The 21,777-nt window shown below is 37.9% G+C and overlaps 1 protein-coding gene across 2 annotated transcripts in view; it reads right to left on the reverse strand.

The window, feature by feature from the left end:
• Nucleotides 1–217: 217 nt before the first annotated feature.
• LOC143347395 (lateral signaling target protein 2 homolog) overlaps nucleotides 218–21,777 on the reverse strand; it is a 45,230-nt gene continuing 23,670 nt past the window's right edge. The window contains exons 2-6 of one of the 2 annotated variants that reach the window (XM_076776509.1): nucleotides 16,897–17,319; nucleotides 15,899–16,243; nucleotides 11,467–13,829; nucleotides 9,872–10,158; nucleotides 218–9,268 (exon numbers count right to left, since the gene is read on the reverse strand). In XM_076776509.1, coding sequence (XP_076632624.1) covers nucleotides 8,988–9,268; nucleotides 9,872–10,158; nucleotides 11,467–13,829; nucleotides 15,899–16,243; nucleotides 16,897–17,319 — 3,699 coding nt within the window. In that variant the 3' untranslated portion in view covers nucleotides 218–8,987. Of the gene's footprint in view, nucleotides 9,269–9,871; nucleotides 10,159–11,466; nucleotides 13,830–15,898; nucleotides 16,256–16,896; nucleotides 17,320–21,777 lie in introns of both variants that reach the window. The other variant, XM_076776508.1, reaches the window with a different exon arrangement.

A 21,777-nucleotide genomic window follows, 5' to 3' on the forward strand; every position in this document is an offset into this window, starting at 1 on the left:
CAAATCATAGATGATTCGTGTTAAAATCGGTCTGGATTAATTTTAATTTGGATAGGATATAAATTACATAAATTTTTTTAACGCTTCTTTAAAAACATTTGGATTTCAATCGAGTACCGAGGGCACACAAGCGATACGAACAAGTGCAAAGGATCATGGCAAGAATTTGACACACGCTGTTTTGCTAAACAGAAAAACGTGTTGAACGAAAATATCATTGTATTAATAAAATTGCCATCGTTCATATATATATTAACATTTTACATCGTAACACTTACTCGTATATACAATTAATTCTCCCGCTAAGTTTCTCTTAAGCTCTATTTTACAGTATCTGGAGTTGTTCGTAGTACAGAAAAAAAAAGAGGCCTATGCATCAGCATTGAACAACAACAACCTCTTAAACACCTTAAATAACAAATCTTTATTTACACTCGCGTCTTAGCGTGCCCATAACCCGAAATATCGGAAATATTGACATGACACACGCTCGCGATCCAATATTCCAAATAGTTCTCCGATTTTACATTTTATTCAGCATATATACTAATTGCGATCGTGGGCGCGACCAACGTTCAAGATGTCTGTCGCAACGCTCGGAATTCGCGTTAACCCTTCGAATATTACGCGACTTTCGATCTTAAGCGACACGATAAAGTCGGTTGTTTAAATTCCCGGCGACGGAAAAGGTGTTTAAAAAATATGGTATCTACTACACGGGGGTTTTCGAGTGATGAAATTTGATTTTTAAACATAAAAACATGTCTCAGTTTCGACGACCAACGAAGGGTTAACGTTCATCTTGGACGCGTGGCGCGTAAACGGTACCGTAACGCTACGTACACTTGGGCAAATAATACAAAAATAATTCTGAGGTACTTATCTCCCCCTCGTAGTCGGAATTTCCTATCTAATTGGCAGATCACGTTCGTCGCGTCTGTAAATAAGCATCCTCGCGTCGAGAGGATGACTCCACGTCTCGTATTACCCGTGATTCCTTGTCTTTTTCTTCCCGTCTCGTTTGTCCCAATTGTTTTCTCTACCCATAGGCTAGCCTGCGACGTTTAGGCACAGGGGAACTCCTGGTTCTCGGAACGATACGCGCGGAAAAAAAAAAGGGAGAAAGCAGAGACGGGGCAAACTTGCATTCACGAATTACGAAACAAAATCAGCACTTTTGTTCGCCGTTCCGTAAATAAAATTTGCCCGATTCTGAGAGAAAGCTGTATCCGACTATTCGCATACGGAACTTCGCGTATTCTTCCGATCTCTTAGGATCGACCGTTGTCTGTTCGAATCTGGAATAATAATCTAGAATCAGCGATATATGTCGTTCTGAAAAATTCGATTGTTGGCACTTGCATTGTTTTCTACAAACACTCTTCGATCGTGGAATAAAATATTTTATAATTGAAAGGTTTGCTACCAAACATGGAAGTTCACGAAAAGAATTTGTTCGATATTAGCAATTTCGAGACGATTGTTGTGGTGTACTTTTGAAAATTGCAAGTGAGCAATAATGAACTGGACAAGTGTACATTGAAATTATCCAAAAGATGTAAGAACTATATTAATGTACGCTACTTTTGAAACGACGTCCATTGTTATTTAAAATATGTATATAGCAACCGAGGGGTCGCTCGAGCGCTTGTGAGAACGCGATCCCTCTGGTGGCGAGCATGGGAGGTGCCGCTACAGTTCGGATAAGAAAAGACGGTCGACGTGGTAGATGCAATTAACTGACGTAGAAAGTGATTATCAGAAATTAGTTACACTCTTGTCACTGAACGCACGCAGGGTAATCACTGAATTCATTGGCACGCAGTCGTTGTTTTACAATTAACTTTATACTATACTTCGTATAGTTCCTTCTTGTTCTCATACTTTGAGCTTTGAACTAACTTTCTTCTTAGATGGTGTTCCAGCAAAACACTAACTTTTTTTCTGCTGGTACTTAGAAGACGATATCGAAGTATTTTGTTTATTAACAATTCATTGATGTAATTAAAGACTGTCTCTCTAATATTAGCCACTGTTAACTAAGAAACGAATATTCGTTTAGGATAGCTACACCGATCCTGTGTATTGACTAAAAAAAAACAATGTCAAGTACACTATATTTTTGTTATTCTTTAAATTTGATTACATCGGATTTGTTCTGTATATGTTTTCCATCTACTAATTGTTTTGAGCAGTATAATAATGCTAGTATTGACGTTGATAGCATTGACAAATCTGTACAATATTGACATTGGTAGGTCTGATACAGATTTCTAGCTTGTTTAATATTTACAGTTTACTTCCAACTACAATGCAAATTCAAGACAATTTAAATTTCGAAGTTTTTTGCGTCCAAGTGTTACTTGCAATTAATTATCAATTATTACTTTTATGCAGAATACACTAAACAAATTAAAATTAGATATTATTTTACACGTCAAAGCAATTTACTAATAAATGTTGGCAGTAGTCGCTTTACATTATGCAAATAGTAATTCTAATAAATTCAATGATTACCCTATAAAATCGTTGTTTTCGTTGCATCGCGTTGCACCCTAACGCTCTTAGATAATAACGTACGATCAAATAAGCTGATCCAACTCGTTTTTATAAAAAAAAAGTATCCCTCGTTGGCGTTTATGCATTTCCATACCGAAGAAAACGATACTACGATCGAAATACAGCCAATCAGACTGACCTTGTAATAAGATATTCTGCGACAGAAATTTTCGCGACGAAATTAAATGCAACAGGAATGAATATTACTATTCTATATTAAATAAATACAGAATATTCTGTAAACTTGTTTTTCCGAGATTAAAAACAAAACACAATTCGCAACGTCGATTTGCTATTTGCGTTCTTTGACCGTTCAAATTTCATTCTCTTGCATCCAATTTCCTCAAAGTTCACACTTTTAAGGTATTTCTATTATCAAACTATAATAATGTCTTGTACATGTTTTCTGATCATGGTGATAAGAACAAATAAATGACGTTATGCGAACAAAGATTTTCCTAATAATTCTTCGTTTAAATCAATTTACCAAAAAACAAACTGATTTGCTTATTAACACAAGCATTAAAATATTCCACGAATCGAGCCATTCATTATGAAAGTTGGTACAAATCCATTTCTCTTAAAAAATATTAATATGTGCTAATAGGCTTTTTGCGTGCTTTTGATTATCGCCGGTAAATAAACTTACCAGACGTTTAAAGAATACGCACATTATTTGAAGAAAAATATGCTTTTGATAAATGGATTTACATCATTTTCATAATCATCAAATTTCATAAGCATAGTACCAATGGCCTCTGAGTGGTAATTGGATTCCTTAGGGCAACCAAAGATTACACGATTGAATAGATTCATTAAAGAAATTGTATATTTTTATTCGAATGGAATGATTTTTTTTACCATGTATGAAATACGTCCAGTTTAAAACCGTGAAATACCACCATATTTACTTACACGTTAATTTTAGATCATACAGAACAAATCAATATAGTATACTGTAATTTAATATCAATATTCGTTTCATTTCTTAATTGTTACAATAATATATCTGTTTTGTGTCCTTATATTTTACAAAATATAACACGGATATCGTAGAAACGTAATATTCACATTCGTGGTACAACACCACTTCTATAATTAATGTTTTTCTTATTCTGTTTAGCAACTTTACTTGATTGACGTTAAGACTAATTATAAATAAAGATCAACACGTTTTTTAAAACATTCTTCGTAGAAACTCCATTTTTCGTTTAAATGCCCTTATACCACTTTCATAATGAACGGCTTAAATAATAGTTTTTGCAACACTGGTTCACAGTGAGCAACAAACTAGATCGTGAAATTAATAATTCGTCTGAAGAGACACTTTTAACTATGAAAACAGTCGTAGCAGCTAACGCATAAAGCTGCGGGGAAACCAATCGCTCGAATCTACAACTATGGCGAATTGTCAAACCCCATTACAATACCTGTACGATCTACAATCAAAAGCAGTCTTTTAAATCGAAACGCACGCGAACGCTGCTGTTTTATTAGGGGAAAAACGTCTAGAACCAACGCAATAATCCATTTCTGATTATTTTTTCGGTGGAAAAGCGATCGCCAAATTAGTTGACAGTTCAGGGCCAAATATTGGAGATATTTGGATATATCATAAACTAACGATTAATATTACAACTATATTAAATTCAACTTATGAAAATTATTCTGAAATGTTATGCTTTTGTTTTAAAACTAAAAAAAAAAGAAACAAACTTTGTTCAAATTATACATCTTCTTTTTTTTTTTGACGATATCAATTTTTACAAATTATTTCTTACGTGTATCTTCTATTTGTCTATAGTCCGTTTACGTAAATAAGAATTTACGTTGTAACAAAAAGTGTTTTATTGAAATTTCCTAGCAAGAACTTATTTCATGAATAACTAAAATTACGATTGGATTTGGAAAGAAATGCCATGTTGTTTCCCGACTCCCGACTTCAAATTTACTTTCTTCTACGGACGTTTACTTGACCGGTCAACTAATTTGGCACCCGCTATAAAATCATTCACGGTGAAAACGGATCGAAGGATCGAGAGGGCTCCGTCTAAGCAACGACGCTATATCTACCAGCAGAAGGGTTTGTGTCGGTTTCCTGGAGTCGGATTCGTGCAAAATCGCGCCAAGGAGCAAGAAACTTATTGTCACGTAAATTTGGCACAGAAGCTAGTACGTGCCGCTGCACATGCACGCTACGAACGATTCATTGTATCGCGGGACATCTGACGAGATGCTCGAAAATCGTCTTCTGAGATTCTTCGAAGCTCTGGCGGGCTTCCAACTCGCCAAGGCGTGTGTTCGGATACGGTGAAACGCAAGATCGCTTTCTCCCTTCGTTCGACGATAATTCTTTGACGTTTCGTAGAAAGGTCTTAATTGAAAGTTGATTCCAAGTCAGAATCTTTCTCTACAATGGTAACAATTGCTTATCGTAATATTTCAACGTTTACGTGTGACATTAACCTTTTTCATTATGTTCAGAGTTGCTCACCCGTCGGTACAGCAGTTTCACCATGTTTGTATATGTTTCTGTACACGGACATAAACGTTGCAACATAACGTTTAACATAAAAACTAAGCATTTCAAGACCTTTAGATACGACGATTATCTAGTTAATCATTCTGGCCTAGAAATAAATAACTTATCTTGAATTGCTAATATCTCGAAATAGCTGGCAGGAGAGTAATTATCGTTAATCGAAGCAATGTTATTTGTGTTTTATGTAAACTATACAAGGTCTGAATAGCGTGGAGTCTATATACTTTGGAAAACATACATTTCGCCTGATATATTATATTGACTCGGCCCTTTCTACCAAACATCAAATAATTACGTTAAAAACTCTCCGCATCGCAGTTCGAACGCGAGTAAACTCTAAACCAGGGTTGGGGAACCTGCAGAATGTGACCCTTCGAGGCGTTCAGCGCGGATTTCTCGCATATTTCGTTAATCGTGCGTTTATACCATTTATAGGTTATAAGTTCACAACAGGGCGAGAACTATCCGAACAATTTATAAGTATTTGAATGCTATGAATATACCATTCTTCCACGAGAAGACAACACAGCGTGTTTGCATCCCCACTTCTGTTGCGGTCCGTTGACTCACAGGCACTGGTCGAAAATGGTGACGAAGATCGGTGACAGCCAATCAGCGGACCGCAGCAAGAGTGGGGATATAAACTCGCCGTGTCATCTTCTCGTGGAAGGACCGGTACTTCGAATATCACTATTCGCCGTTATTCAAATATCAAAGTATTCGTATACTCGCACCAGGACGGGGACTACTCGATTCATAATCAACTTCTACTAAAATTTATACTCTAATACAGAAAAATTCGACAAAGTAGTCCTGATCCTAGTCCTAGCTCGTAACTGTCGTATAAAAATACGTGAATTAAAAGATCGTTCGCTGATTTACGGGTTCCTAGAAAGGCATTAACTTATATTCAGGTAAGTATCTTGTTATAATTTCGTCAAATTGCATTGTGGATGAAGTGTGCGGTTTTATGAGAAATCCATGAAGCGATACACAGCCTTCCAGCGACGGAAGGTTCCCCACCGCTGCTCTAAACTGTGCTACTTCGTTTTTCTCAGGAGGGGGGGCGCGCGTGTGACCGAACAACGTTGCTTAGAATGCACGCCGACGCTAATGTATCGTCTTCGACGCTGTGCAACGCGTAAGACAGACGCGACATTCGAAACGAAAGCGTTTCGTCGATACGATGGTAACGCTTTGTCTACGCATCTCTTCTTTCTAGTTTGATATCGACAATTTAAAAATCGCTTCAATCACTATCGACGATCGAACGTTTGATATAGTTAAGATCAGACGCAATACAAGGATTTTCTTTATCAGTCTACGGATAATAATCCCCTTCTCGTCGACTTCGAACAGTGTTCCTTGAAACCTTCTTTTTCTTTTAGCTATCTTATTAAAGATTCCTGCGTTTACCTAAAAAGAGTATATTCCAAAATTAAATACATATGTACGTATGTATATGTATATATATATAAATACAAATATCTCTATTTTACAACGCAATATACCGAAATATTCTTCAGCTCTCGCAACTATACATATAGTTTATACGACACAGACGGTCCTTATTCTCTTTCCCACAAAGCGATTAAATCTGATCCAGTCGAGAACACGAGCTGCACTGTGTTTACACAGAACAGATTGTACAATGTAGGCATAATTATAGAGATGAATTCGATTCGCAAAAAAAAAAAAAAAAATTAGTAAAAAGAACTTATGCAAACGTTTTTCCCTGTTTGGTATTATTCCTGAATTGCAGCTATTTTTGTGTCGTACCAGTCGTTTGTCAACTACTCACGGAAAGCACTGTTGAAAATTTTCGATGGGGTACAGATTACAAAATTCATTATTTTTTATCTCGGATGCTTTCAACATGGTTTTTCTAACTTTTTATAAATACGCTTTTTTTTAGAAGGTACAAGGAATAGGATTTTTTCATGCGATCTGCGCGACTAAAACTCTTTACAGAACGTTATGAAAATGTGCACACACACATGCACGCAGAGGCACAAAAAAGGCTGTAATTCAAAAACAATATCGCGCGCGTGAAAACATTTGAAAATGAATCTTCCCGTCGATCTTGCATTCGGAATTCACCTCGAAAGTTACGCCCACAATTTGTTACAGCATTTACAAAGAAACCGAACGATCCTCGTGCGATCAAAGCATGACACGATGAGACATTCTATTGCTTATATTAAATGAACACACCTAACGGAAGTAGATAAGATATAAACGGAACTTCGATGAAGAGAATTGACAAAAGAGACAGAGACGAACTCGATTTACAATATAAGGAATATTCTGTACAATATCGCGTTATCCTAGGATAAAAGCAACAACTGCGTTTCTTTTTTTTCTTTTTTCATTTTTTTTTTTTTACTTTTTTCGTTTTGTTTTCCCTTTTTATTCAGTACGATTCCAGTACGAGCGATTTGGAAATCGGCTCCTTTAAAAATGTTTGACCACGACGTGAAAAAATATTTGCGATCGACGCCGGATATATCTAACATTACGATTTAAGTGCACGCAAGTGTACAAATCAACGCAAAGAATTCGAGGATGATGTCGATATTGTTTCGATTTTTCATTGATTCCTTTTATCCGATTAACTTCTGACTGCGAACAGTCCATAAATTTACAACTGTTCGTAATGAAATATACATATTTATCGAGCGGAGAAAAATAAGGGACATGTATATTTTTTTGATCTTCAACCCCTCGAGTTTAAACATCCTTGATCGACTATTATTTTTAATTAGTTTCACACGAGTTCGTGACATTTATTCCGTACCCAGTGGAATTCACATATTTTAGAATTCACTAGAATGACTCCGTTGATCTGTAAACGAATTTTTTCTCAGAAAGTAAACGAAGGAACCAATGCGGGGATTAAAAGGAAAATGGTTAATAAATTTTGCATGTACCATTTTGTTTCTCTTTCTCTCTCTTTCTTTTCATCTGTTACAGTTTGCTTAATGTCTAGCGGCCAACTAATACGATTTTAAAATCAGTACGACATCTATTCTCAAACTGATCACAGATATATCTCTTTTACTATTCTCGAGTTTCCTTTGATTATATAAAATAATATTTTCACTGAGTTTGATCGACGACTATGATTATAACATTTTAAATAATCCTACTGGCATCAGGAATGGTTTAAAATAACGAGTCACCATTGAATCAACGAATATTTCTATTTTTGACACTATAATTTTGACAAAATAGACATTAAAAACTGGCATGACAGTCAACGTGTTGACTACACGTGAAATCCCTAATATATACTATCACTCAGGGTTTACCACATGCGAGGTACTCGTTAACGCTAAAAACGAGAGAATACGACGTGTAAAATGTTGTTTCGTGTAGTTTTTTACTACGAACAAAATCATGAACATAAAAAAAAATGTGAACAAGTGAATTTGAATAGAAAACCACGAAACATTCGACTAATGAACTTTCTCGTATCTTCGACAGATTTCAAAATAATTTCGCTTCTTTAAACTCGAGTTTCTTCGATAAAAAAAAAAAAAAAAATTATACATGCCCTTGGGCCTCCTGTTACACAAATATGCAACGTTTTCTAGCCGACTACGATCGTTCGACGAGTCCAAATTAAGTCAAAATCGGAAGAATACCACACCACTGGATTTTCCATATATCTCCGTATGCGAGTATGTATATTAAATACATACATATTATACTTCGTAACGTTTATCTAAGCGACGGACTCCGAAACATCGTATCCCTATCATAAGATGGATAACGGATGATCTGCGTGCGGGTACACGGCCCAATGTCAGGAGAATATTAATAAGAGCGTTACTGAACGAAGAAAAACGATTCCCTAAGTTATACCGTGGTATTCTGGTAATGTTCAGCTCGCGGGCGTTACTTGGGAAACGGTGAACGGCGTCACCTGATAGAGAAAACACCTGTTGCACACTCGTACGGGTTTTGTGTGACCGTAACGAGGCAGGGGAACGTTGTTGCTGCTGCAACGACCGCAAAACACCTTGCCGCAGTTTCTGCAGTGATGCCTTCGTCGCACCACAGTGAATCCTGCCTGACAAGCCATGCACCTTGGCGCGTCGTTGTCGGGAATCCAGGCTGGCGCCCTCTCCACGCACTCTTCTCCACGTTCGGTTACAGGAGAAACTGTAAACAAAGATCCCCTGTACACTGATTCTACTATTTTGTTAACCCTCAGGAGCTCTTTAGGCATTTTTCTATCCAAAACCGTTCTTATTCATTTAGGAACCGTTGGAATAAGAATCACCGCATTCGCTACCCTAGTTGCATGTTCAGTAGTTGATACCCCTGTCCGGACGACGCATGCATGAATACGGGGAGTCACCGCGTGTACGCTCAGGAAAAGTTCTTGGTTAAAGAATTAAGATTACGTTGGACTATGTTCTTGTGCACGTACGACTAGAGTTACAGTACATGTGCATTTAAAATTATAAGTTTAGTGTTCGGTATTAATAAAGTATAGTGTTTATTTAATATATCACGACCACGTATCAACGCAAATCTCGCCAATTAGCAGGAACGAATGCAATTATGAACAAAACTATAATGAAATTTGTATAAGTATGTTTGCTATCCTTTCTTTAACATATTTTTGTTTATATGTTTATATCGTATTTATCCAGAAGACAATGTATGGTGAAACAGAGAGGACCGCCCGAGGGTTAAATATCTGTCGAAGGATTTTCAGATTTTCTAACAACAAGCGCGTAATTAGAAACTGACACGTACTAGGATTTTGGTCATTCGTTGCTGGAGTCTCTTCTAAATCCTCTTCGTATTCCTGCAACGAATCTTGTCGTTCGCGATCGATACCCGTATCGTTTAAAGGACTCGTCGTCTGATTATCCGTCGTTAAACTTTCATCTTTCGTCTCTCCGTCCTCTACGGTTTGACTACTGTTCATAAGGAACACGCACTTTAAAATATTGCGCAGATCCGACGCGAAGTTCGTCTGCAACTGATCAGCCACCCCTGCTATGCACACGAACAGTCGATGGACAAGATCCTCCGACGATCTGAAACAGTATCAGCAATCTATGTAACCAATTATTTGACCAACAACGAGAAAGCACATGTAAATACCATTCGATAGAGCGAATAAAATTTCTTTCCTTCAATTTTTCAAGATAATATTAACATCAAGTTCATATAATATTATATTTACTGCTCGTGCATTATTTTCATTCCATTTTCAATTTGTATAACTTAAAAATTTATAAATTACAGTTTCTTGGGAACCCAATCCGATCTTTGATCAATCTCTCTACATATAACATCTCAAAAATAGTCAGATTCTTCTGTGGTTCTTACCCTAGCTCTGAAGGGGCTGTAGAACTTACACATTAAAATTTTAAATATTAAAAAGAATTTATTATGATAGCTATTACGCTACAATAAATCTTTTTCTTAGCTAAACTAACAATATAGAAAATAAATGTAACGATTGACGTCTATGGAAACTTTTAAATGCTGACAGAAGTACTGTAAAATGGAACAGATGGATAAAGTGGAACGCAAATATTTCTTTTAGATAAACGGGTCGAAACGAAAGATTTCGTGTATACAAGTTTCAATATTTAACTAACTTGATAACTATTTTTTCCCCCTGGTTATCAGAGAACTGCAAAGGTAAGTATTTCAGTTTACGATTCTTACATTGTATTTTGGGAGATGCAAAACTTTTTGGAAAGAGAAAAATGGAAGTATTTAGTACATACTTATTTTTGTTTCAATAATTAGGTTGAACAGTCGTACGTCAATTACTATTCTAGTTTCTTAAAAAATTTCAACTGTTCAATCTGTGGGATATGTACCTACGTGTGTCACTGCAGCAAACTATTATGTAGTGTTAACTAAGCATGTGTAACGAAGGTAAAAACAAGATTGTTTTATAATTTTGTCGTGAACTGTAAATTCTATCAAAATGCAGACCCAGCCATGGATAAACTAGTTGATCTTAGAACGAAAAATTAGCTACAATTGAAACTAAAAAAACAGAGGATTCTGATGTTCCACATAAGCTTATCTACGTCTTATAGAGCCAACTTGAGCTTTCATTCTGTTCACTGCATTATACCTAAGCAAGTCAGGATTTCTAACATTGTTAGTTTCAAGCGTTACGTCTACTAAATCTTCTGTAACTTTGTCATTTTTGCGAATTTTACTTCAATATTTTAAGGGGTCATTCTTAAAACCCCAAAAATTGAAAAGAGATAAAAAAAATCGATTTTTTCAATCAGTCACAGTGGTTTCCCCCCTTGATAGAAAAGAATGGTTGAGGATCACTGCCACAAGAGTAAAGGCCATGGAAAAATGATTTTTACCGAAATTTCGCTCGAATCTGATTCCTATTCGCGATCTCGGCGGCTTGCATCGCCAGTGCGATCTCCTCGTCGTCCTGGCAGTCGCTCTGGAACTCGCTGGTCTCCGAGCTCGAGTCGCAATAGCTGGAACAACTGGAGCTGGACCCGACGTCAGGTTTGCGAATCAACGAATGATCCGTATTGAAAGACTGCGTTCCGGGGACTGCCGATACGTTTACCAGTCTTATCGCTCGTGTGGTTCTCTGTGTATTATTGTCTTTTATTGCGTTCTGCGTCCCGTAAGAAATGTTCTGAGGTATCATGGGTGAAACTGGCTCGGTCACCAGGCCACTCTTGTCCGTCCTTGGTCCCAAACCGTCGTTCATCAGTTCGTTCGGACTTCTGTTTCCCAATTTCCTCTTGGTCTGTTCCGAGCGCGGATTGACGCGTTCCTGCTGCTTGTCCCTCTTCTCGAGATCCCTTCTCTTCATTCGACTGATTTGCTCCGACCTGGATCTCCTGTGATCCAGAAGCTTCCGATTCTGCGGCGACAAGTTTCTCTGGGCCTTCGAGGCGACGCTGCAGGTTCGTTGACCGGACGTCGGCGCGCCGCGGGTCTCGAAATGCTGCAACCTCGGGCTGGCGCGCGGACTATGGCTACCAAAGTTTGGCATCTGCCTGGTGTTCTGGCTGGGATGCAAACTGGCCCCGTAGCTGATCAACCTGGGGTTCAAGCAACGATCCGTCGAGTTCGACCTGGAGCTCTCCGTGCTCGTGGCGGACCGTACGTTCGGAAAATTCGTCGTTCTGTTCTCCTGCATCGCCTGATGAACGATCTGCCCGTTGTTCCTCTCGTGTTTGCGCTGATGGCGTCGCTTCTGCTTCTCGTACCTGACTTTCCTCGACGCCATCTTGTCCTGCGCGTACTGCTCGATCTTCGTGCCGATCTTCCCGATGTTCTGCGACGTGGACGGACAATTCTCGCACTTCAGATCGCTCCAGAACTCCTTCCTGGACGTGGACGCGTCGATGTTCAGATTCAGGTTCTCCCAGTTCTCGGTGTAATTGATCTGAAAGCTCGACTGGTTCGAATCGCACACGGATATGTGACCGTTACCGTACGCGACGCCGACGAACTCCTCGTTCGTTCCGTCGAAGTTCGACGATATCCTTGGAATGTTTTTCGCGGCCTCCGTGCTGGCCGAGTGCAGATTGTACACTTCGATGGAATGGTCCAGCGACGACACGGTCTTTACGCTCCTCAGGCTACAGACGCACGAGTTGTCGGAGATGGTGGAGCTCTTCCTCTTGGGCGAGTTAAGATTCGAGCAAGAGTAGCTGGTGTTCTCTTGCGTGTCCTCATCATCCAAGTTCTGCTCGTCCTGGTGTATCTCGTTGGCGAACGTTTTCTTCTCCTCCGGGCTCTTGTCGTAGAGACTGGTGTTCTCCGACGATATTACCGTGCAGATACCCGAGTCCGTCTGCTCCGACATCTCGTTCTGACAGTCGCCGTCCAGCAGAAGGTTCGACAGGGTCTTGTTCGCCTCGGATATCAGCTTCTTCGAGTCCAGGTCCGGCAGTGAGTTCTGTATGTGCACCGTCTCGCCCGTCACGTTGTTCTCGTGCGAGACCTGATTGAGCAGATACTGCGTCTGAGGTATCTCGATGTTCTCGGACCCGCCCAGCATCTCCGATATATCCGTGGTCATGAATTCGTCCTGTTGCTTGTGCAGGTGATTGTTGCACTGGCTCTCGCTGGTACTGGACACGCTACTCTCGTCAGCGTTCCGAGCCGTGCTGCCTTGCTCCATGAAAACGGGACTCGCGTTCTCCTCGTCCCTTCTCGAGCAAGGACTCCCGTCGCAGGATTGATCTCTGCCGTTCGATTCGTAAGCTTTCTTAACGTTGCATCGCACTTGGTTACCGACACAATCCCGTTCACACGATGTCCTCGCGCCACCGTTGCACCTAACACTTTCCTCGTACCTGTCCGTTGTAACTATCACGCGATTAGGCCCGGTTTCCGCGATATTTATCCTCGTTTCTCTGTGCCTATCCTCCAACCGATCGGTCCTCCTCTCTACCGAACGATCGACGTTCTCCTCCGTCAATGTTTCAATTACGTCGTTCGCCACCTCGTCCATATTGTTTCCCGTATTCCTCGTCACTGTGTAAAAATCTACGATGAAGTCTTTGCAGTTCGGATAACCGGTATAAAAATTGTGAACGAACTCCTCCAGGTCTGGTATGTCCTGGCACGCAGACTTTGACGACTGCGTGATAGGACCCGACGGTTCCTCGTTCGAGCACAACAGTTTCTCCAACATGTACAGCTCGCGATTATTTAACGTCCACAGAAGCTCTCTTATTTTTAGAAGAAGCGTCTGAAACGAAAACATTAAACGTTGGTATTGCTGTTGCTGCGCGATGCTTGTTGGAAAGCGATAAGCACGATAAAGGTTTAGATTGGCATTGACTTCCGCGTAACGGGGTCAGTCTGGTAGTTTCGGATCAAAAAATCGACTGCTTTTATTTGTTTAAAAGGGGTAAGCCTAAATTTTAAAGTTTACTTTTGAAAGAATAACAAAAAAGGCCTAAAAAATCGATATCTAAACCCGAATACACCCTCTTGATGGAGTTTCTAATGGTTTCTTACAGGTTTTTATTAAAAGTGGTTATTTCTTTTTTTCATTTAGTTTGAATCCTTACTTTTCACTATATGTTTCAAAAGTATTCACAATTTTTTTATACGAAAATATTAAACATTATAGGAGTTATAATTCGGTGACACTAAATTTGAAGAGAATCTTCAACGCACGTATCTTTAATCGCTAAATGTAAAAAGGATCGTAAAAAGTCAATTACAGTAGAGTTCCGATTACTCGACACCCATATTTACCTCGACTATTCTTCGGTAAATGATACGGAGTATATTTCACGCAGACGAAGTCACAGCCATATGCATCCAGCAGTGACGTCGATACTAAACAGTTGACAAATGAAGCGTAGAAATTTTATGTAGTTTACTTTTTATTAATAACTTGTATTACTACATTATCCATGGATGTGCTTATTAAAAATAAAAAACGAATTTAAAAAAAAAATCGAATCAAATCGTTCTAAAAAAATTATTTTTGATTGCAGGGGTCAATTACAATCATTTTTGGCAAATAGACATACTCCCTAAATCCTACCCAGTTTCGAGAAAAAAATTCGTTATCGAAAATATGTCTGATCATGAATGAATGATTCCCCTCAAATTTCATGTGCTTCAAATCGTTCTGGAAAAATTATTTTCAGTTGCAGAGATCAATTGCAATCATTTTTGGTCAATAGACATACCCTCGAAATCCTAACCATTTTTGAGAAAAAAATTCCTTAGTGAAAATATAATCTAAGGCCTGAAATGGTTCCCCGAAATTTCATGTGAATCTTTAAACCATCATAACTTCTGAACGGATTGGACGATTTCAAGTTTTAAAAAAGCAAACTACGCGTATTTTGGTGTAGAATATGTAGAAATTCTAAAAATATTCGAAAAGTTGTTCCTTGACCCCCCAAAATGAAAAAAACCCCATAAAAATGGTCCAATTTTCAAACAGTCATAATTCCTATAATAGTGAATATATTTCAATGAAACTTTTTTCTGAAGTAGAGCTCATGGGTATCTACAAAAAAGTATTAGACAACTTTTCTGTAGGGCGTCAAATAAAATTATCAAAACTGAAAAACGAATTTTTAAGAAAAATCGACAGGGGGTAGGTAGGTGCCTAAATTTTTCGACGAAAAAAAAAATTTTCAAATCTTTCTAAAAAAATTATTTTCCATTGCAGGGGCCAATTACAATCATTTTTGGTGAATAGACATACCCCCGAAATCCTACGTACTTTCGAGAAAAAAATTCCTTAGTGAAAATATAATGTATGGCCAGAAATGTTTCTGTAATTCCATTCTCTGTGTCACTTTCTCTTGTGGTCATTTCTATAACCTGTTGATAACGTTACAAATGACACGAAAATGGTAAGGGATCTGTAGATCTCCATAAAAATGGGGTGAAAAAATACACTGGACGTAAGGTTTACTGGTATACCTCGTCTGCGATTATATTTCTTATTTCGATCACTTCATATGTAGGTATAGTCCAATTATCCCGAGAATGCCGTGTAATCGGAATTTTACTATACTTGACTGTTAAAATGTTATCAAATATTTAATTTTCAATAGTCACAATCCATACCGAATAGAATACTTTTCGATTCTTTTATTTCAAAATGAATCCTTCGTTGGATGAATATGAAAAACAAATGCTCTTTGACAAAAACATCCAAGAAACCATTAAAATATTGCGGTCCAGACGGAGATACTTCTTTATAGAATTAATGTTGCCAAATTGACGAGAATCGTAAATAATTACCGATCGTTGCTAGTTAGAATCGTTGGGGGGTTCGCTTACCCTAAAAGGTCTAAACATTTCACTAATGTTGTCAGGGGAATTGAGGCACAACGGGCCTCCCGGCGGGGCCAAGAGACCGGAAACAATCGCCAAACGAGGAATAGTAAACATCAGGGCTGGCTCGTAATTATCCACGTCGGCCTGGCTGAGCAATCCGCGCTCGAGAGCTCTTTGCAGTGTCTCCGAAAATAAAACGCACACGAGTTCCTGCTGTTCGTACTCCTTCGTCGACTTCACCGGTACCATGGCGCCTACGTAGCACAATTCAAAATCGGCGAACAGTCGGTCGAAGATCTTCAACGACTCGATCAGCTTCTCCAGCAACGGATCCAACGGGTTTTGCGTCTGAAAAATGAACTGCCAATAGTAAAGTCAATTAACCGACGTTCCAATTAAACGACACCGTTGTTCACGTGAAAATTTCATCTTTTGGCCTGGACGTATCATTCGCCCAAGTATCGGAGTTTTTCTTTGAAAAATTCAACGAACGATGAATTATTCGCGGGACAATATTGCCAGTTGGCAACGCTACCTTCTATTTTAATAAACAACATATAGCGAGGGATCGTAATGAACGCAAATTGTGTTGCATTTTAACAGCGTGACACACGTTCGGCTTTCTTACTTTCTCTTGGTTCGTTTTTCAACGGAATATCTCGTGGACTTTCGTGCCTCGCGTTATTTACGCGATGTTAATGATCGTTTTCTTTAATACGAACGACTAAAATATCGTTCCACTTTTTTTAAATCGGCGTGTTACCTTTCAGAACTGCTATTTTTATTCCTTCGGAATTCATACTTATTTTTCGATCCGGAAAGTGAAAGACTCGAGCATTAAACTTCCCGAAAAGAGAAGAAAATCTGCAAGATATCCTCCACCGTGCTTGAACACGTTCGTATAATAGAATTTCCCATTATACGGTTAAATTGAAACACAATTTCGAGGGGTAAACAGGTTTCGCTTAGAAACACTTCGTCAAGCAAGTGGCGATAAATACCTTCAGGTTCATGTGACCTTTCAGCGCGTGCTCTCTGAGCAAATTCCTGACGATATCCAGCGACTTTGTCAGAGCCTTAGCCAACGGCCTCATGGCTGAACTTTCAGCTTCCCTGTTCATGATGGAGGATCCGGCCGCCAAGCATTCCGCGCCGAACCATAACTGGCCGGCCAGGTTCTCCTGCATCACGTCGTCGGGGAACTTCACCCTGAAATCCCGATTCGCCCTGCTCTCCGGTATCAGGTCGTCCATTATCTGGCTGCATATCGTCAGCACCTTGTCCTGACAATGGCGAAGCTGATTCACCAGCGTGGTGCATCTCTCTGGCTCCTGTCTTCCATCGAAGGAATCCAGCTCGCAGGCGACGGCGTTCAGGGACTCGTCCGCGTAGAAAAACTGAGCGAGTAAACTCGTGTCGTCTCTCTGAATCCGATAAAAAAAGAAACGGATCTTCGTTAAACGATACAAATACGTCATCTTGGTTATTTCATGCGAGATAAAAGTCAATAGCGTCGAGCCGTTCATAATCTCGCGGCCAAATTGATGACGCCTATAATAAGGTTGAAGATCGCGCGGGGATTCCCGTGGCTTTTGTTGGGATTCCTGTGGCAATTACTGCAATTTATTTATATTGAACTATGTAATACCTAAAGAATAATTAAAGCGGTTGTGTTTAACATTTAAATATTGTCTATACGGGGTGTACGGCCACAACTGGGAAAAATTTTAATGGGGGATTCTAGAGGCCAGAATAAGACGAAAATCAAGAATAACAATTTGTTGATGGAGGCTTCGTTAAAAAGTTATTAACAATTAAATTCAAAAATTTAAAATCGTTCTGAAAAAATTATTTTCGGTTGCGAGGGTCAATTACAATAATTTTTGGTCATTACACATATCCCCGAAATCCTATCCACTCACGAGAAAAAAATCGAGAAGGTGTGAAATTTTTCGACGGGAAAAAATATTTTCAAATCATTCTAAAAAAATTATATTTAATTACAGCGGTCAATTACAAGCATTTTTGGTCATTACACATACCTCCGAAATCCTACACACGTTCGAGAAAAAAATTCGAGAAGGTGTGAAATTTTTCGACGGGAAAAAATGTTTTCAAATCATTCTAAAAAAATTATACTTAATTACAGGGGTCAATTACAAGCATTTTTGGTCATTACACATACCTCCGAAATCCTATCCACTTTCTAGAAAAAAATTCGAGAAGGTGTAAAAGTTTTCGACGGGAAAAAATATTTTCAAATCATTCTAAAAAAATTATATTTAATTACAGCGGTCAATTACAAGCATTTTTGGTCATTACACATACCTCCGAAATCCTACACACTTTCGAGAAAAAAATTCGAAAAGGTGTGAAATTTTTCGACGGGAAAAAATGTTTTCAAATCATTCTAAAAAAATTATACATAATTACAGGGGTCAATTACAAACATTTTTGGTCATTACACATACCTCCAAAATCCTATCCACTTTCGAGAAAAAAATTCAAAAAGATGTGAAATTTTTCGACGGAAAAAAAAAATTTCAAATCGTTTTGGAAAAATTATTTTCGGTTGCGGGGGTCAATTACAATAATTTTTGGTGAATAGGCATACCCCCGAAATACTGCGCATTTTCGAGAAAAAAATTCAGTACTGGCGGAATTTTATATGTCAATAACTTTTTAACGAAGCCTCCATCAACAAATTGGTATTCTTGATTTTCGTCTTATTTTGGCCTCTAGAATCCCCCATTAAAATTTTTCTCAGGAGTGGTTGAACACCCTGTATATATTTAGTCAATCAGTTCCCATGCAAATGGACCTGATATTTTTCAACAAATAGAGCAAAACCTACGTCGGTATACTCGAAGGAATAAAATAACAATTTCAAATCAACTTCAGATTTTGAAATTTTAATTTCGAAAATTTAATTTAATTATACCACTTTCTATTATATATTTTCACGATGTTTTGCAAAAAGTATTTAGAATACAATTACAATTAATTACAATTAAAAATACAGAATTAAAATTGACTTTAGAAACATGTCTAGCGACACGTATTAAAATAAATAAGTTTAAAAAATTTTGCTATTTACTAAAGTATTTTTTAGGTTATGTTTAATATTGCACGAATCGTTGCATACATGGTACTGAACGCTATTCAACTGTTATACTAAAACAAAAAATGGTGTCCACGTTTGTCAACGAAAGAAAAATAAATATTTTCAACACATGCATGTTTGTCAAGATGGGAATGAGAAACATTTCCAACAAAAATTTGAACTAAAAATTATTTTCCAAATTTCGTCGTTTCTCCCACAATAGTTATTAAATTAATTTAGCGGTGTCTTTCTCTCCCAACTTTTCAGTAGATACAATTTGATCGAGATAGGTATGGTCGTGTCACGATTTTGGAAACACTCTGTACTACACAAAGGAGCGTGATAAGACATGCTTAAAACAGACAAAATGTTGATGAGCGATACCAGCTGGTTCGTGCGTGTAATAGACCAAGTTTAGAAACTTGAACGATAATACACTTTTCGCTATATAGTTCTGCACGTAATAACTAAGTTTAGATGCAGTAATTATTTCTTTATTCGTTATAAATAGCCACACTTTTGCCACTGATGCATTCGCTCGTAATAATTCTTCTCGTTGGTAGACACGTCGCCAGTACGAACTTGAATTGATATCGAATTCTTCATTTTTCAATACTTAATATTTAATAGCACCTCGATGTTTCCGTATTGCATATTATTAAACTATACAAGAACGATGCTGCGATTAAAACTAATTATTGTTACTTTTAATTTTCTTTCGATTCGAATATTTTCATTTACAGATGATTATAATACTTCTTTCGTATATTTTCGAATGATAATAGGAGTCATTAAATTATACTATTTGATCCACGATCTTGGTACTTTGATGTACTCAAGATCGCGAATCTTGTTGATTATGACGTCATTTTTAATTGTAAATCCAATTTTGAATTTGTTATAACGAATGTTGTATCTAGGTTAGGATAGAATTAAATGGTTCATCAAAGAATATACTTTTTGATTATGACATCATTATTAATTGAAAATTCAGTTTTGAATTTGTTACGACAAACATTGTATCTAGGTTAGGATAGAATTAAATGCTCCATCAAAGTTGATACTTGTTGATTATGACGTCATTATTAATTGAAAATTCAATTTTGAATTTGTTACGACAAACATTGTATCTAGGTTAGGATAGAATTAAATGGTCCATCAAAGTTGGTACTCTTTGATTATGACGTCATTTTTAATTGTAAATCCAATTTTGAATTTGTTACGACAAACGTTGTACCTAGGTTAGGATAGAATTAAATGGTTCATCAAAGAATATACTTTTTGATTATGACATCATTATTAATTGAAAATTCAGTTTTGAATTTGTTACGACAAACGTATCTAGGTTAGGATAGAATTAAATGATCCATCAAAGTTGGTACTTGGCGCAATTCACAAATTGGGGCCCTTTTCTTACTCGATATATTCTAATACACGCAATGACAATTTCTTCGTACTTCGATAGATTCTAATTTTCGAGTCGAATCAATACTTTATTTGTAATGAAATTTTTTAAATTTATTCGAAATCGACGCCCAACTTCTTTCTCAGAAGTAGGATCCAGAAATGGCAATAAAATAATTTTAAATTTACACTTTGAATTCTACATTTTCCTATCACGATAATAATTGCATGCATATTTCGTAGATATCAAAAAATAACAGTATTAGCAAAACAATTTCGTTACTGCTAGAACTCTGCGTGCAACGCTTATCGTTGTGATAAGGCATTTATCGAATATCATATGTGATAAAAATAGATCAGGCATATAATGGGATACACGTAAAAGTTAATTAAACAAAATGTTCAATAACAAGACACACAACAGAGTCGATCGACGGTTTGTTGTTAATCCATTCTCGAAGTGTGCCCAGATGCCAATAAACGATATCGTTGTAATTTTTTCCGTCGACTGGAAGGCAGAGTTTGTTGGGTTAAAGTAACGAAACTGGATAATTTAAGCAGACAAATTAAACTTATTTATTAAACTTGAAAAAGATACAACGAAACGTGTGATCGCACAATGGACGATACGTACCACGTAGCACCGAAACCCTCTGTTCTTTTTTGGGGCACGCTCAGCGCCATCTACCGAGTATGCAGGGTACAACACGCGCCAGATCCAAAAGCTGGAAATCGCGATTGAAATTCCAACAGAGTTTAATACCGTATGCCAGCTGTTATCCGTTTGTTTATACAAATAAAACTCGACTGCAGCCGCGTATCGAAAATACGTACGCAACGAAATTGTAAATGCTTTCGCGGCAAACGCAAGGTGAGAAAAGTAAACTTCCTTCGTCGTATAATCGTCAATCGGAACGTTTCCCTTGGAAATGACACGATTGGTAATTTTCCGTGCACGTTCGCCGCAGAAGAGAAACCATCGCTCGAAAGATATTTATAATTTGTTACGAGCCTGTGCGTCGCGAAACAATGACTCTAATTATATCTACGGTGTAATTAAAAGGGGGGTCCCAGCCAACGATACTTTGCGTCCCGTAAACGGTGATCTTCAATGAAAGGGTACAACGACTCGCTGCTAATTACATCGCGTAGCGTTGATTTATTTAATAACGAAACATTTTACCCTCGACGGCGCGACGATCGTTTGGCCTTTTATCGTTTGTTCGCGACGAAGCAACAGAGATAAAATACCGTTACTCCGCGCGGGGCTTATCAGATGTAGAATTAATTACTTTTGTTATTAGACGAAATGTAATTCTTCGCGCGTGTTATCCATTGACGATTGATTAAACGACAAATGTTATTGCGAAGTTAC

Source organism: Colletes latitarsis, chromosome 11 (genome assembly GCF_051014445.1).
Source record: "Colletes latitarsis isolate SP2378_abdomen chromosome 11, iyColLati1, whole genome shotgun sequence".
NCBI classification, from domain to species: Eukaryota; Metazoa; Arthropoda; class Insecta; order Hymenoptera; family Colletidae; genus Colletes; species Colletes latitarsis.